The sequence below is a fragment of the Nycticebus coucang genome, chromosome 2 (genome assembly GCF_027406575.1).
Source record: "Nycticebus coucang isolate mNycCou1 chromosome 2, mNycCou1.pri, whole genome shotgun sequence".
NCBI classification, from domain to species: Eukaryota; Metazoa; Chordata; class Mammalia; order Primates; family Lorisidae; genus Nycticebus; species Nycticebus coucang.
The window spans coordinates 24,267,542-24,283,978 of record NC_069781.1 but is presented as its reverse complement, the minus strand read 5'-3'; the positions used below and the strand labels follow the sequence as shown (position 1 = coordinate 24,283,978).

Genomic DNA, 16,437 nt, shown 5'->3' with positions numbered 1-16,437 from the left:
GGGTTTGGCTGGATTCTGGTCCATGGAGGCAGAGGCTGCTGGCTTCTTTACTTATAGAGGGAACTTCACCCATCTCGCCTCTTTTCCTTTCTGTAAAATGGGGACAGTCTTAACTTCACTTATGGGGCTGCTAGGAAGGCCGTATGAGAGAGGGAGCTCACGCTGGCATGGTCTTGGATGTATGACAGGAGCCAGATACATGGTCGTTACCTCCTCCTCCTCTCCCCTCAATGGGCCAGGTTTTTGATGGAGGAGAAACTTAAAGCAAGCAGACAAGGGTGAGACCGTTCTGCAGCTAAGCCAGATGGAGTTTCAGATGGGAGAGTGTGGGGTTCAGCCATACCCTGGTTTTGTATCAGCCTTTCTTGTTTTCTTTTTGTTTCCAGATGTTTGAGACAGAGGCAGATGAGAAGAGGGTGATGCCCTTGGAGGAAGAAAAGGGGTCAGGTGCTGAGGACCCCGCACCCAGCAAGGACCCCTCTCCTGGCCAGGAGCTCCCTCCAGGACTTCCACCTAGCAAGGACTCCTCTTCTGGGCAGGAACTTGCTCCTGGCCAACAATCACTATCCAGTGAAGATGCACCTACCAGCAAAGAACTCCCTCTAGGGCAAGATGCCCTGCCAAGCCAGGACTCCCCACCATGCCAGGAACCCCCTGCAGCCCAAGACCTCCCACTCTGCCAGGACCTTCCTGCCAGTAAAGAACCCCCTCCTCACCAGGACCCTCCCCTCAGCAAAGACCTCTCTGCGGTCCAGGAACCCTCTGCCGAGGACCTGCCACCCTGTCAAGATCTGCTTCACAGCCAGGACACCCTGCCAGCCAAAGCCCTTACTGAGGAGACTGTGGGCTCTGGGGACCCACCAGCAGCCACCAGGGACCCTCCTGAAACCTCTAGGCCGACCTTCGTGATCCCTGAGGTCCGGCTGGATAGTGCCTACAGCCAGGATGCAGGGGCAGAGGGAGGCAGCTCCGGAGATGAGGAGGACGCAGAGGATGCTGAGGAGGGGGAGGAAGGGGAGGAGTACGAGGACGAGGACACAAGTGACGACAACTACGGAGAGCACAGTGAGGCCAAGCGCAGCAGCATGATTGAGACGGGCCAGGGCGCTGAGGGTGGCCTCTCGCTGCGCGTGCAGAACTCGCTGCGGCGCCGGACGCACAGCGAGGGCAGCCTGCTGCAGGAGGCCCGTGGGCCCTGCTTCACCTCGGACACCACCTTGCACTGCTCTGACGGCGAGGGCACTGCATCCTCCTGGGCCATACCTTCACCCCGCACCCTCAAGAAAGAACTGGGCCGCAACGGTGGCTCCATGCACCACCTTTCTCTCTTCTTCACAGGACACAGGAAGGTGAGAAGCCTAAGGGGGAAGGGAGGATGGGTTACCTGTGATGGGGGCTGCGGGGAATGTCCCATCCCTACTCTTCTGTAAGCCTCTCAGTGAACCTTCTACCCATGTGACAGAAGATAAAACTAAGGCCCAGAGGGACCAAGAAGGCAAAGCCTGGACTTAAACTCAGGACTCTAGGACTCCAGATGCTGTGTTCTCACAAGTTCATTGAATTGCTGGTCCCCCCAGAAAGCAGAGCAGGTGTGGCCTCGCCCAGGCTATTGCATATTGGGATTTAAAGCCCTGAGATTGTAGTTGGAGAAGTAGACTTACAATTTAGATCTGGTCCAGGCCTAGCCATACTAGAACTCCATCAGCCAACAACAACAATGACAACGCTTATTTATTCTGTGCTAGCATTATTCTAAGCAATTTACGTTAACTTCTTAATTCTGGCAGTAGTCCTATGAAGTGGGTAGGATTTTGTGCCCATTTTGCAGATAAGGAAGCTGAGGCACAGAGAGGTTATCTAACTTATCCTAGGTTACAAATGTCTGAATCAGAATCAGAATCTGATACCAGGGCAGCTAGCATTCTTAACCATCATGCTATTTTCCTCTTGCAAATATCTATAAGTAGATAAGTAAGTGTTTATTGATTTCCTGCTGTGTGCCAGGCCCTATGCTCTGTGGCACAGCAGGGGCCACAGAAAAATGTGTGAGGCTGATCTCAGCTTGAGAGAAATGATTTATCTGTATGGGCTTTGAATGTGGCCTAATAGTGAATAGACTGTGCCATGGCCTTGAAACCCACCAGCCAACATTAGTCCAGCTCTATTTCTTACTCATTGTATACCCTTGGTTAAAACAATCACCCAGTTCCTAAGAGCCCTGGTTTCCTTCTCTGAAAAGTAGGGGCTTGGCCAGGCATGGTGGCTCACATCTGTAATCTTAGCACTCTGAGAGGCCCAGGCGGGAGGATTCCTTGAGCTCAGAAGTTTGAGACAACCCCTTGATTGCACTAATATACACAGCTATGATTTAATAATAAAAATAAATAAATAAATAAATAAATAAATAAATAAATAAAAGAAGTTTGAGACAAACTGAATAAGAATGAGATCCTGCCTCTACCAAAAAATTAGCTGGCCGTGGTGGCAGGTGCCTGTAGTTCCAGTTACTCAGAAGGCTGAGGCTGGAAGGTCACTTAAGCCCAAGAGTTTGAGGTTGCTGATGACGCCACTGCACTCTAGTCCTGAGGACATAGTGAGACTCAGTCAAAAAAAAAAAGAAAAAAGAAAAGAAAGAGGGAAAGAAAGAAAAAGAAAAAAAAAAGAAAAAGAAAAAGGCTAATAGTACTCATGTTCCAGGGCAGTAGAAAATAAACAAGAAAAGGCTGGTGCCTAACAACATTAGCCATATTATCACAGGCTGTTGGAGAATGCTGGTTCCTGCTCTTCTTAAAGTATAATAGCCAGTACAAGGTATTGGTATGACAACTGTTGTGAGGCCAGGTGGCTAAGTGGTCAGTACCCGCGGACTGCAGCAGACCCTCAGAGATCTGGAAGTTTAGGAGGAGGTTATCCCAGGGCCTAAGGCCATCAGGGAAACCTGGAGAAAGATGCTGCTCAAGTCAGCCTGAGGTTGAGCAAGTTTGGAATAAACAAAGAGGATAAGGCAGGCATTTCTTTGGCTAAAGCAGGGAATTCATTAAGGGTAGCAGATGCATGACACTCATGCCACCATTCCTCCTCTAAACCTGTGGCAGACATCACTAATGGATCAACATGTTTCCTTACCAAGTTAAAACATAGCCTGACAAGCTTGCTTCGCTTCTTAGCCCTTAGCAATATGATAAACCTGGCAGTAGAGTCACCTTCTACTGAAAGGTGGTCAGTCAAGAAGGGTAGACTGGGGCCCTCCAGCAAAAGGCCTTGAACTTTGGCCCAGGAACTGGGACCAAATCTCAAAGGAATTGGAACTGAATGTCAGTTTCCTCAGGTGTAAGCATGTGTGGCTCTCAGACATACTTAGTGTTGCTCCAGAATCACCAGGGGGAGGTTATTAACATATGATTCCCAGCCCCAGAACTCTGGAATCAGAATTTCCAGGGGTGTTACCCAGACCGTACATTTTAGACAACCTTCCCACGGGGATCATAATCTCATGAAAGTTTGAGTTATCACCATCTCAGGTCATTTATTTTCTTCTTTTTTTTTTTTTTTTTTGTAGAGACAGAGTCTCACTTTATGGCCCTTGGTAGAGTGCCATGGCATCACACAACTCACAGCAACCTCCAACTCCTGGGCTTAAGCGATTCTCTTGCCTCAGCCTCCCGAGTAGCTTCCTTCTTTTTTTTTTTTGAGACAGAGTCTCACTATGTCACCCTTGGTAAGAGTGCTATGGCATCACAGCTCACAGCAACCTCAAACTCCTGGGTTTAAGCGATTCTCTTGCCTCAGTCTCCCAAGTAGCTGGGACTACAGGCGCCTGCCACAACACCCGGCTATTGTTGCAGTTGTCATTGTTGTTTAGCTGACCTAAACAACAACGGGTCTGGGTTCGAACCCGCCAGCCTGGGTGTATGTGGCCAGAACCCTACCCACTGAGCTATGGGTGCTGCCTCAGGTCATTTCTTGATGCAGCTGCTACAGGCCAGAGTCCAGGACTCCCTTACCAAGGTGAGGCCTCAGGCTCACTTGGACCAGGTCTGGCCACTCCTCTCTGGAATGTGGCTGAGGCTCTAAGGCCCACTGCTGAAGTCTTCCCAGGTCTGCGCCCCCAGCCACCTTTACTCCATTAACGTATTTATATATAGAAAAATTCACACACTCAGGCGTACACGGCTATGTAGTTCCCTAGATCAGTTGACCTCAACTTCTATTTTGGGACAGATGCTTCTGCCAGGGAGTCCAGCCAGCCTGGAGCAGTCTCTTCTGTCTCAGCTTCCTCCTTTAGGTGCCCCATGTTCCCACTGGCATCCACCCTCTTTTGGCCTGTCACTTCCTTTCTTAGGCTTGAGTGACTGAGCTGGCAGGGACCTCAGAGGCTGCCCCCTGCTTGGTGGTGGCCACCCTTCCATGTGACTCTCGCTTACCAGGCCATTATCCAGCTCCATCACCACTCACTTGTGACCTGGCATGAAATGCTTCTCCCTGGTCTCAGCCTGCCCACTGTGGGATGAGTACCACCCCCACAGGTGAGCAAAGAGGCCTGGTGGCACTTCATGACTAGTGGCTTGTTCCTATCCTCCACTCCTTCCTCTTCCTCCTCAGCACAAGGCTACTATTTATGGAATGCCCACCAGGTGCTGAGTGCCTGGCACCGCCCTAAATACTTCACCTGCATAGCCTATTTGACAGCGACCCTAGGGAGGAAGTGTTATCACCATGCTCATTTTGCCAATGAAGAAATCGAGGCACAGAGGGGCAAGCACTGGCCCAAGGCCTGCTGCCAGTGAGGGTTGGAGCTGAGCCTTCCCCAGGCCTCTGTGACTTTTTCCCAGATCCTATAACACTCATACTGAGGAGGGTCTGGGGGTGGGGGCTGGCAGAGGGGAGGCAACAGGTTTCCTATGGCTTTCGTCTTCCTGGCTTTGGCCTGGCTCTCCTGGGAGGGGAAAATCAGCTGATGGTGATGGGCCGCTATTGCTAAGCAAGGCCAGGCAAGAAGTGAAGAGGAGAGGGGTGATGTCTTCAGGCTGTGGAGTCAAACAGCCCAGGTTCAAGTCTTGGCTTTGCCTCCTCTTTCCTGGCTCTGAGGCCTTAGCCAAGTTGCTTCTCTCTCTGAGCTTCAGTTTTCCCTTACAAAATGAGAACACTAAATCTTCCTGGATTTGTCCCAAGGATTCAAAGTAGCAATATAGGCCAGATCCGGTGGCTCACGCCTATAATCCCAGCACTCTGGGAGGCCGAGGTGGGTAGATTGCTTGAGCTCAAGAGTTTAAGACCAGTCTGAGCAAGAGCAAGACCCCATCTCTACTAAAATTAGAAAAATTATCCAGGCATAGTGGCACATGCTTATAGTCCCAGCTACTCGGGAGGCTGACGCAAGAGGATCACTTGAGCCTAGGAGTTTGAGGTTGTGAGCTGTGATGCCAGGGCACTCTACCCAAGGCAACAAAGTAAGACTCTGCCTCAAAACAAACAAACAAACAAACAAACAAACACCCCCACCCCACCCCAAATACCAGCAAAGTAGCAGTACACAGAAAGCTCTGTGCCTTGGCCTTGGGCTGGTCGTTTGTGCTACTGTGTGATAAGCTGAGGCTTCCCAGCATGCCAGCTACTTGCCACTCAGTCCCAATGCTGCCCTCTAACCCCTACCAGCAATTTCTACTGGGAGCAGGAATGTTAGAACCAGACAGATCTTAGACATGATCTGGTTGACCATGGTCACCTCACAGATGGGCTGACTGAAGGCCCCGGGGTTATCCAGTGATTCATCCCCTGGGGCTGGCTGTCCACACTGCGTTGTCTCATGGTGCCCCCTGCTGCCAGACCCTTGCCTTCCTGGCTGCTCCCCAGAGGCCCAGCAGCAGATCCACAGGCCTACAACTGTCCTTTCCTTGGGGAGCCAGTGAAGCCCCAGACAGTAAATTCTGTGTTGGATGCTGTCAATGAATTCTCTCCCAGGCTGGTTTGGCTCAGCACAGGCTCACAGGCCATTCTTTGACAATGGACAGAGCGCAGTGCGGCCCTTCCCTGACCATGCCTCCTTCCTCCCCTGCAGGAGACTGGCTTGGGCAGAGGCTGTCAACAGTGGGTGCCAGCCTCCTGCACTTCTGCCCAGACCAGAAGTTAGACCAGAGAACCCTGAAAACACCTTCCAGCTCTAAGATGTGATAATCCCTTCAAGTCTCCTATTTAAAAAAAAAAAAATCCTATAGAAGAATTATTTCCTGTGTGTGAACAAATAAGTACAGAGTTTAGATCCACCTTTTTCCATGTTTCCATGGAGGCTGCCAGGCTGGACCAGGTCAAAGAGGGCAGCCATGTGTGGCCAGGTGGCCTCAGAAATCAGAGCAGGACGAGGAGGGAAACCAACGAGGGCCCTGCTCACAGAAGGGCCTTCAGTCACTGGTGGGCTCTGGAGCCAGACCCAAACATCTACTACTTTCCAGCTCAGAGAGCTCAGGCAAGTTCCCAGACTGCTCTGGGCCTCGGTTTCCTCAGCTGTAAGCTGGGACAAATGACAGCACATTATCTTTTAGAATTATTGCCAAGATTCAATTAGTGCCAAGATGAAAGCATTTTGGCACAGTGCCTGGCATGCAGAGGGTGCTCGGTAAACAGCAACAAAGACACTCGCTGAGTTACTGAGCACTGCTCTGTGCAGGGCATGGTGCTGGGCACTTCACCTGTCATGACTGATCCTCACAACAGCCCTGCAAGGTAGGGCTGAGGAAACTGAGGCACAGAGAGCTAAGGTCAGTTAGCTAATAAGTGATTGAAGTAGGCTTCAAATCTAGGCAATTTAGAATCTACACTTTTAATCACCACTATAATTACAGTTATAATTACAATAAGAATTATAATTATTATTCCAAGAGGCAGTGAGCTGCCTGTCCCTGGAGGTGGCTGGGTGAGGCAGGGCAGGCCCCCGGGGTTTCTCCCTGCAGTGCAGGAAGGGCTGGGTGACTCTGGGCTGGCCTCCATTTGCCTTTCAGTGGTCAGGGTCACAAGATAGTGGGGAGAAGATGGGAAGAAGGAGACTCCCTGTGGAGAGTCTCTGTGCACACTGGGCTGTAGCTACAGGAGAGAGGAGTCTTGGGGGCCACTCTGGCCTCCCTGAAGACTTGGGGAGTCCTGTTTTTCCATCTCAGTTTCTTCCTGTCCCATAGGGCTTCGTTGGTGCTGGGGTGTCCCCAGCTTTCGGAGGGCCAACTCCCAGGGTCAGAGCTGCCCCGCCCCTCTATCAGTCTGTTAGGTTAGGGCTGATCCCTGCCGAAGACGATCTCCTCCCAGCAGTGGAAGGAAGAGCCCATTTCCCAGCAGTGCAGAGGCTGGGGGTGGCCGGCAGGGCGGGAGTGGTCCCCAGGCCCATTGTGTGGGACTGATAAAGTGCGGAAGCCAAGGTTAGAATGGGAGGAAGCCCAGGGCCCCAGGGCCCTTTCCCACGGGTGGGGGCCTCGGGCACTGCCTGGCCAGGGCGGTGTGACTACAACCTGTATGTACACTGGGGTGACAGTGGTAACACGCAACCAGGCAGTGCATACTGGTTACTGAGGGCTCTCTGGGTGTGGGACTGGGCCATAGGGACCACTCTAGTGAATCTTCCATGAGGTGGCTGTCATCATGCCTAAGCTATAGCTAAAAGAAACTGGAAGCTGCAAGGCTAGGGAACTTCTCCAGAGTTGGTAGAAGCAGGATTTATACCCAGGCCTGGCTCCAAACACTAGCTCTGAATTCACACATCATATGTTGTATGCCTCTGTGTGCACGTACACACACGCGTGTTTACAACTCTGGTGGGGCAGCATTCTCAGGAAGGAGGCAGCATTTCCTCTGAGTCTTTTACACATCCTGAAAACATTCGCATGTGCCCTGTTGTTGCGTTTGATAGCATCCTCTGGTGGAGAAACATAGTCCTTGAATTCAGATGCACATTCTAGTTCTGTTGCTTAAAGGCTGGGTATCCCTGGGCAAGTGACTTAAATTCTCTGATCCTGTTTACTTTATGGATTCATTGTGAGGATTGACGAGGCAGGACATGTGTTTTGCCCATTTCAGGGGCTGGCCTATAGTATGAGCTCCATAAATGAAAGTGCAGTTCATCCAGCCAGCCAGCTTTGAGTGGGTGCTCCATGAAGGAGCTTCCCCTGCTGGCATATTTGAATAAGCCAACTTCTTTTTCGAGAAATAAGGACACAACATTGAAAGCTTGGCCCATCATCTTTATTTTACAGAGGATGTGGGTCTCACGAGGAGTCAGAGCTGAGACCCACATCTGGTAGCCTCCCGTTTGGGGACATAGGTTCATGCCAATCCTACTCTGATCTCTAGCTTTACTGCTCTCTCAGAGTATTTCATGGACTTCTGCTCCAGGGTAGCACTGTTGTGGTCCCAGGTCCCCTTGAATGAGGACACTTAAGCAGAAGCAGAGAAGGGGGGTGGACAGAGGGTGGCCCTGATCAAGATGGGGGACTCTGGTGCAGTCTGGAGGAGAGGAGGAGACTGGAGCATTTCAGACAAAGGCAAAAATGTGGGGTAGGTCAGAGTCTGCAGGCTGCAGCAGGGCTCTGGGGATCTGGAGAGCGGGGCCTCCAGACCCGTCCTTCCCTGTCTGCTCCCCCAATCCCTTCATCCATTCATTTAGTTGACAAATTTGATGGATTGAACTCCTAACATGTGCCAGGCCCTGTGAAGGTGACCCAGGAAGACAGAGGCCTTGCTCTTGGGAACTTAGAGCTGAGCAGAAGAGACAGATTTGGAATAAGGCATTTGGGGTGTGGTGGGGACCTCAAAAGAGGTAGGAGGGTACAACCTTGATCTAGAAGGGTTTTCCAAGGGAGGAGGCATTTAAGTTGCTTACCTGAAGTCTAGGTCTCACCTGAAGCTGGGTCTTAGGAGGAAAGAGGGGCAGGAGAGTCACAAAAGCATTCTGCATGGGAGGAATGGTACGTGAAAGGCCTGGAGCGAGGGAGACGAGACAGGTGAAGACAGTCCATTTTGTAGAAAGGCAATGGAGGAAGTTGCTGGAGCAGGGGCAAGGCTGGGGAGACAACTAAAGGAGTTGGAACTGGTGTTAAAAATGGACCTTTCTGCCCCCATCCTATGATGGTGGACCCTGACCTGTTGAGTTGGGACACTCCTGCGGGAACAAGGGAGCTGTGGAAAGCTGTTAGGCAAGGTAGGTGCTCTCAGGCCTGGATAATGATTCACTTTACACTCTGCTGACCAATTCCAGGCCTCCTTTGAGTGTCAGAATCCAGTTAATTGTTATGAATACTGGTTTTAGAAATTAAGGAACAGAGGTTCAGAGAGGGACAGTGATTGGCTGAGTTACAAAGTGGAAGGCTAGCTGGAGTCTTCCTCTCTGGCCTGTCCCCCTGCCTGCCACAAAGCCTCTGTCATAAGCGCCATCTCTCTGGCTTCTTCCCAGCAAGTTGGGTTCCTGTTAGCCCCAGGAGGTGACCTCTTTGGCTGGAGGCTCATTACACACCATGGACAAGCTGTTCCCAGTAGTGGGGTCTCCCTCCCTTACCTGTTGTGCGAGAGGTGGGGTTTAGGGGTAGGGAGGGCTGGTGGCAGGTGCTATTGGATCCCTGAACCTCTCTACTTGAGCAGCAGACCTGGGATGAGCTAATTGCATCATGTGTATTTTTTCTCCACAGATGAGCGGGGCCGACACAGTTGGGGATGATGATGAAACCTCCCGGAAGAGAAAGAGCAAAAACCTGTACGTTGGAGAGCTCCACGGCTCCCATCCTTGTGGTCAGGGAAACTCCCTGCATTCCTCTTCCTCCTCTGCCCACAGGCTTATCTACCCTCTTAAGGGTCCAGGTGGGGGGAGGAGGCTATGTCCAGTCCCACCCACAGCCCCAGACAGACACCAGGGAATAGCACCTTGGGTCACCAGGGTCCTGACCATTCATTCAGGAGGCAAAGTGCTGCTTTAGCGCCTGGAAGACACAGTGAGCCAGAGGCAACCAGCCAGATTGCCTTGGCCCCAGCCCAGCCTCTGGGCAAGCAGTGGCCAAGTGGACAACTCCTTGGGTCTCGGCTCATGAATGACCTGAGAAAGGGTTGAAATGATGGGTTCTTGTTTCTCCTCCTGAGCTCTTGAATGCTAACCATCCTGAGCATTGCCAGGAGGGGGCGCTGCTGGCCCATCTACTGTATCTAGTGCTTCCCAGCCTTTCCAGCATGCTCTGGCCCCCTTACATTTATGGAGGTACCAATTAAAAAGTTATTTGTGGATGGTTCTTCTGTAGAATAGGGGGAGGTCCAGGGGGAAGCAAAGGGTACACAGTGACCTTCAGGGGAGCCCTCCCCCACCCGTCCAGGTCCTGTGGCATCCAGGCCTGGGCAGGAATTGGGCCTGGAAGAGGAAGACAGAAGTGTTTTCCAAGTGTTTCCTGAGACCCTCTTTCCTGGCCTTGACCTTGGTTGGGATCCACTTGCCTAGAAACCCTTTCTAGCCCCAGCTCCTGTGACCTTTGCAGTTTTCTGCAGCAACTGTAGGCATCTCTCATTCTGTAGCCAGGAACAATTGTACCTTCTAGGCAAGGTGAAATGCACAAAGAAAAATGGTCCTTTGCATCACTAACCTCTCTTAACATTTGTAGGATAGGGAAGGGTCCATTCAGCACCAGAGCTTCTGTGGGTAATGCTCCTAGGAGTTGGGGGCAGTGCATGGCAGTGGGGGACAGCCACCCAGGGTGCTGGAACTGCCCTATCTCGCAGACACCAGCCTTTCAGAGTAGGCACTGCCTTTTAAATTTCCTGAAGCTCATGCTCTTCAAAGCTTAGGTATAGACTCTTAGTATCTGGGATAATAATAAAAATAATTACCGACATTTATTGTGCCCGGCACTGTTCTCTGTGCACTACATGTATGATCTAATTTAATCTTTAGCAATACTTTTGTTTTATATTTGCTTTTTTCTTATTTACCTTACCCTTATTTTACAAGTGAGTAAGCTAAGTGCAAAGAGGTCAAGTTACTCTTCTACATCACAGAGCAAGAAAGTGCTAGAGCTGGGATCAGGCAGGCCCTGGTAAAGCTGTGATGAGAAACCTGACAAAAGGCACACATCTGGTAACTGCTGGAGCTGGGACTTAAACCCTGGGCTGTGTAGCTCCGGCCTCCACCTCCACCTGCTAACGCGTCCCTTCCTTGTTCTAGGTGTCCCAGTGGTCTTAGTGCTGTCTTAAGCGTCAATAACTTCAGACGTATAGATGCTGCAAACTTGCAGAACACATTTGAAAGTTTAATGATTTAAATTTCTTTTACATTTACGTCACTTTGTGATTTCTGAATGATACATCTTTTCTTTTGATTTTTTGGTTTCAGTCAGCATTTTCCATCTTCAGAAGGACAGAGACCGAACATTAAAATGAAAGAATGTATTATTCAAAAATCACGAAACTAAATATACGCACACAAAAATTAAGTAATTAAACTTTCATGCAAAGCTCTTGTACATTCTTTGGATTTGTACTCTGAAGTTACTCAAGCTTAAAACTGCTCAGACTTCTGCGACCTGCTGTATATCCCTGGGTGGATAAATCCAATGCCAGGGCCTGAGGCGAGAGGCTGGCTGCCAGGCGCTCCTCTTTGGGAGGTGCCCAGTGTTGGGGTCTGGGGACAGGAATGTGACGCTTTTAACCCCTTTCTTCCCGGCATCTTTGGCAGATGCTGAAATCTGCTGCCTCCTGGGGGATGGTGGCGGCAAGCGGTGGTGGTAGTGGTGTGGCTAAAAATGGTTCTGGGCTAAAAATAGCCAGTCCTGCCACCCTGGTAGGCAGAGCCTGCCCTCCTCCCTCCTTCCCTCTCAGCAATTTGCTGATTTGCTCCTCTGCCCTCCCCCACCCTCGCTGCCATGGTAACGGGGGAGGCTAGTCACAAATAACTGGGTCTGGCTTCCTGCCAGCGCCGCCCCCAGAGGCTGTCCCTCGCAGACACATGCCCCTTTCACAGCTCCCTTTCAGGGTTGGCCTGGAGGAGTATTTTTTTCCGCTCCCTCTCCTGGTCCCTCCCATTTCCTGGCTCCTCCTGTCTGAGTCCCAGTCCTGGCTTGTGCCTGGGAGTCCAGTCATCCGGCTGGGATTCCAGCGAGCGTGTGGCTGCAGCTGCACCACTGCTGCCCGCTGCCTGGCGTGTGGGGGTTGAGGGCAGGAGGCTGAGGGGTTTGCAGAGTCTCCTGGGGTCCTAAGGTGGGGGGCCCTACAGAGATGCTCCGAGGCATGTACCTCACTCGCAACGGGAACCTCCAGAGGCGACACACAATGAAGGAGTAGGTGCCCTGGCCCACCCACACCCCGCCACCTGGACTCGAAGGGGCCCAGTGTGCCCAGTGAACCAACTCCCTTTTCTGCTTCTGCCCGCAGAGCCAAGGACATGAAGAACAAGCTGGGCATCTTCAGACGGCGCAACGAGTCCCCTGGGGCCCCTCCGGTGGGCAAGGCAGACAAAATGATGAAGTCATTCAAGTAGGTCCCCCAGCACCCCTCAGGCGCTCACTGGCCCAGGGGAAGCAGAGCTGAATGGTGGGGGTCAGGGGGAAGGGGTCTGTTGGCTCAGTCTAGCTCTGGGGAGATGGAGGCTCTAGTAGAGGGAGCAGCTGCCCCTGGGGCAGATGGCCAGGCAGGCTGGAGGTGGGGGCTGGATGTGATATTGGCCCCAAGAGAGGGAGTGGTCCTCCCTCCTGGGCTCCCCAGCCAGGCTCAGGCTCAGTTGCAGCCTGGGCCCAGGTGGCTGACAAAGGCTGCCCAGCCCCAGCCTCTCTCACTGCCCAAGCCTCATGGTCCCCTCTCTGTGTTCCCTCCCTCACCCCCAGGCCCACCTCAGAGGAAGCCCTCAAGTGGGGTGAGTCCTTGGAGAAGCTGCTGCTTCACAAATGTAAGTGGGGGCCAGATGGCCTGTGTCCCCTCCCTGTGTTCTCTCTTTCCTTCTCTCTTGTCCACTTATCCAGATCCAGAGAGTATGTCTGTCCTGGAGAGGCCTGCATCCCTCTCTCCTGAGCCCAGTCAGGTATCCTTGCTGTTGGGGAGAGCTGGGCCTGAGCTGAGGCCCTTGGTCTGGCCTCGGAACCGGCTTCTGCCAGCCCCTCCCTGCCTGTGGGAGCTGGCACTGCCTGCTAGAGGCTCTTGGGACCTGTATGCTCAAACCCATATTCCTAGAATAACGATAAACAGCTCCCAGTACTAAGGATTTACACTGGGCCAAATGTGCCTGCCGTCTTCTGGGCAGGATCCCATCAGATCCTCCTGCTGCTCCAGGACATGGGATTGATGGTCCCCACTTTACAGATGAGGATAGTAAGGCACAGAGAGGGGAGAGACCTGACCAAGACTCATGAAGAGGCAATGGCAGGGCTGGGACCACAGCTGGTGCTCCTACTAAGCTCCCAGCATGTCCATCCTCAGGCCCCAGGAGGGTAAACTGGGGTGTCCTAAGGGTAGGGGGGGCTGGTTCTGCGTCTCACTCCGAGGTCTGGGCTTCTCCTCACAGATGGGTTAGCAGTGTTCCAGGCCTTCCTTCGTACTGAGTTTAGTGAGGAGAACTTAGAATTCTGGCTGGCTTGTGAGGACTTCAAGAAGGTCAAGTCACAGTCCAAGATGGCAGCCAAAGCCAAGAAGATCTTTGCTGAATACATCGCGATCCAGGCGTGCAAAGAGGTAGGACCTCAGGTCCCCAGCTCCCATTGTCCAGTGGTCCTTCACTTGTAAGGCAACAGCCAGCAGCTCAGGAAGTGGGGAGACCTACCATGTGCCCATAGAGGGGAAGAGGCAAGCCAGGACCAGGGGAAGAACAGAATCCTGATTAATAATAAAAATGGTGGCTCAGCACCTGTAGCTCAGTGGCTAGGGCACCAGCCACATACTGGTGAGCTGGCGGGTTCAAACCCTGCCTAGGCCTGCCAAACAACAATGACAATTACAACAACAAAATAGCCAAGCATTGTGGCAGTTGCCTGTAGTCCCAGTTACCTGGGAGGCTGAGGCAAGAGAATAGCTTAAGTCCAAGAGTTTGAGGTTGCTGTGATGCCATGGCTCTCTACGGAGGGTGACATAGTGAGGCTACGTGTCAAAAACAAAAAAAAAACAACAAAAACATGGCCACTGTCTTCAGCACTGCTGTGTTCTGGGCACATGCTAAGCCCTTGATGTATGTGCTCTTGTGTTTAATCCTTACAACAACCTGTGAACTAGATTTTGCTATTATCTTCATTTTATTATTTATTTATTTATTTTTTGCAGTTTTTGGCCGGAGCTGGGTTTGAACCCACCACGTCCGGCATATGGGGCCCATGTCCTACTCCTTTGAGCCACAGGCACCGCCCTATTATCTTCATTTTAGAAAGGAGGATACACTCTCAGGGAGCTTAATCATAGTAATTGACATCAATTACTCAATAGTGCCTACTGTGTGCAAGGCACTTTATGTGGGTGATCTTGCTTTATTTTCACGACTCTGAGGAATGCTAGCCCACTGTTAAGACAACTGAGGTTCAGTGCAATCAAGTGATTTGCTTTAATTCGTACTCCCAGGTGTGGCACTCCTGGCCTTTGAACCTAGGCAGCCTGACCCGAGGGGATATTGTTTTCAGGCCCTATAAACTCTGCCATCCTTACAATAGTGACTGACCCAGGATTTGAATCCTCTGGCCTGAGGGTCTCCAGGAGAACTTTAGAGAGGCTGGATAGGTCCCATTCCCAGTATCTGGCCCCTCAGGTCAGCCCCCAACTCCCACAGGCAGCCCTGACCCTCTGTCTACACAGGTAAACCTGGACTCATACACACGGGAGCACACCAAGGACAACCTGCAGAGTGTGACGCGGGGCTGCTTTGATTTGGCACAGAAGCGCATCTTTGGGCTCATGGAAAAGGACTCATATCCTCGTTTTCTCCGCTCTGACCTCTACCTGGACCTTATTAACCAGAAGAAAATGAGTCCCCCGCTTTAGGGGCCAATGGAATAGAGCTCAGCATTCATACCAGGCAGGCTGGGCCTCCTGCCCACCTGCCTCCCTACCCCCTGCGACGGAGGGGGCAAGCAAGCCCCCAGAGGCTGCGTCTCTGGACAGAGAGATGGACATTTGGAAGCGATGCCTGGACCAAGAGAGACCCAGGCTACCGGAGGAGCAGAAGGATTGGCCCGGTTGGGTCCCCGCTGCCCCGGTACGAGGGAGGCCCAAGGGTCCCGGCAGGTCAGGGGCCCCATCTAAGCCAGATCCAGAGCTGCCGCTCCCTGCTGCAGAGACTTCGGAGACTTCATGTTGACCAAGTTCCTTAAAGAACTGGCTGGTGGTGCAGGAGGCCCAGGCTTGGGCTTTGGGCCCCTCCTGGGGGTCCACTGGGACTCACAGCTCAGACCCTTGCCTTGGGTTTTATTTATTTAAACAGTAGTTGGATGCTTGGCGCGTCATCCTGTGATAGGAAACTCTTGCCTCATCAGTTTTCCTAATTTACAAGTGCAATATTTTAACCAATGCCTTGTGAAAAGCCACCTTGCAGAGGTGGACACCATTTTTCAGTTTCAGGGGATTTGCTGGTCCCAGCACCAGTGGCAGGCAGCTGTGCCTTCTGGATTGATGAGGCCTGGTGGGACACTGCAGTCTGACCACACACAGAAATATGGTACCCCCTGGGTAGGGTGTCCTGTGGGGGCTCTGGGAAAGCCTGGCACCCTCAGACCACACAGTAGCCAAGTTCTGGAGCAAATAAAAGGCCTGTGTTATTGTTCTGGACGCTTTTTGTGTGTTCCTGGTTTTGAGTCTTCCTGGAGGGCTGGGGGAGGGGGTTGGTCCTTGGGCTGTTGACCCAGCTGCTTCTCCTCTCTCGCCATCCCCTGCCCCCATCCTGGAGCCAAATACCCAATAAGCCAGTGGAAGCTGCTCTCTGCTTCCTCAGTGCCGGGTCCCAGGCCACAACTGTTCCAGTGGTCATCGCATCTCCTCCCTAAGCTTGGAAGGTAGGGCTTATATCCATTTCATGGATAAGGAGAGTGAAGCACAGATGGGTAAGCTGACTTGTCCAAGGTCACACAGCCTGCAGGTGGCAGAGACAGGGTTCAGCCTAAGCCTGATTGCTGTGCTACAAAATGCAGTTCCCATTTGGCCACCAGCTGCCTACATGTCCTTCAGCAAGTTCTTTTGCTTCTCTGCCCCACCACACCCTGAGGTTCTAAGAGAACTTTCAGGTGGTACAAGGGTGATTGGTGGAGGTGGACTGGGCCAGGATCTTGGGCAGATGCTCCATGGTGGTAGGCTCATGGAGGCTTTCTAGAGGGAGGTGACAGGAGATAGGACTCATAGGAAGTCCTTCTGTGGCCTTCCCCAGTGCCTTAGTTTCCCCTCCTGCTTAATAGGAGATGCAAATTTAGGAAAGGCCTGTTCAAAGGCATGCTTCAGGGGAGGACTTGGACCACTTGCCAAGAAGTG

General features: G+C 52.0%; 1 protein-coding gene across 9 annotated transcripts in view; it reads left to right on the top strand.

Annotated features, from left to right (window-relative positions):
- The window catches only part of RGS3 (regulator of G protein signaling 3), a 125,354-nt gene extending 109,618 nt beyond the window's left edge, over positions 1–15,736 (top strand). For 8 of the 9 annotated variants that reach the window (XM_053565231.1, XM_053565241.1, XM_053565249.1 and 5 more), the window contains 6 exons: positions 387–1,349; positions 9,663–9,727; positions 12,382–12,483; positions 12,831–12,892; positions 13,505–13,671; positions 14,776–15,736. In XM_053565231.1, the coding sequence (XP_053421206.1) occupies positions 387–1,349; positions 9,663–9,727; positions 12,382–12,483; positions 12,831–12,892; positions 13,505–13,671; positions 14,776–14,961 (1,545 nt within the window). In that variant the 3' untranslated portion in view covers positions 14,962–15,736. Of the gene's footprint in view, positions 1–386; positions 1,350–9,662; positions 9,728–11,456; positions 12,288–12,381; positions 12,484–12,830; positions 12,893–13,504; positions 13,672–14,775 lie in introns of those variants that run through there. The other variant, XM_053565307.1, reaches the window with a different exon arrangement.
- Positions 15,737–16,437: the final 701 nt, after the last annotated feature.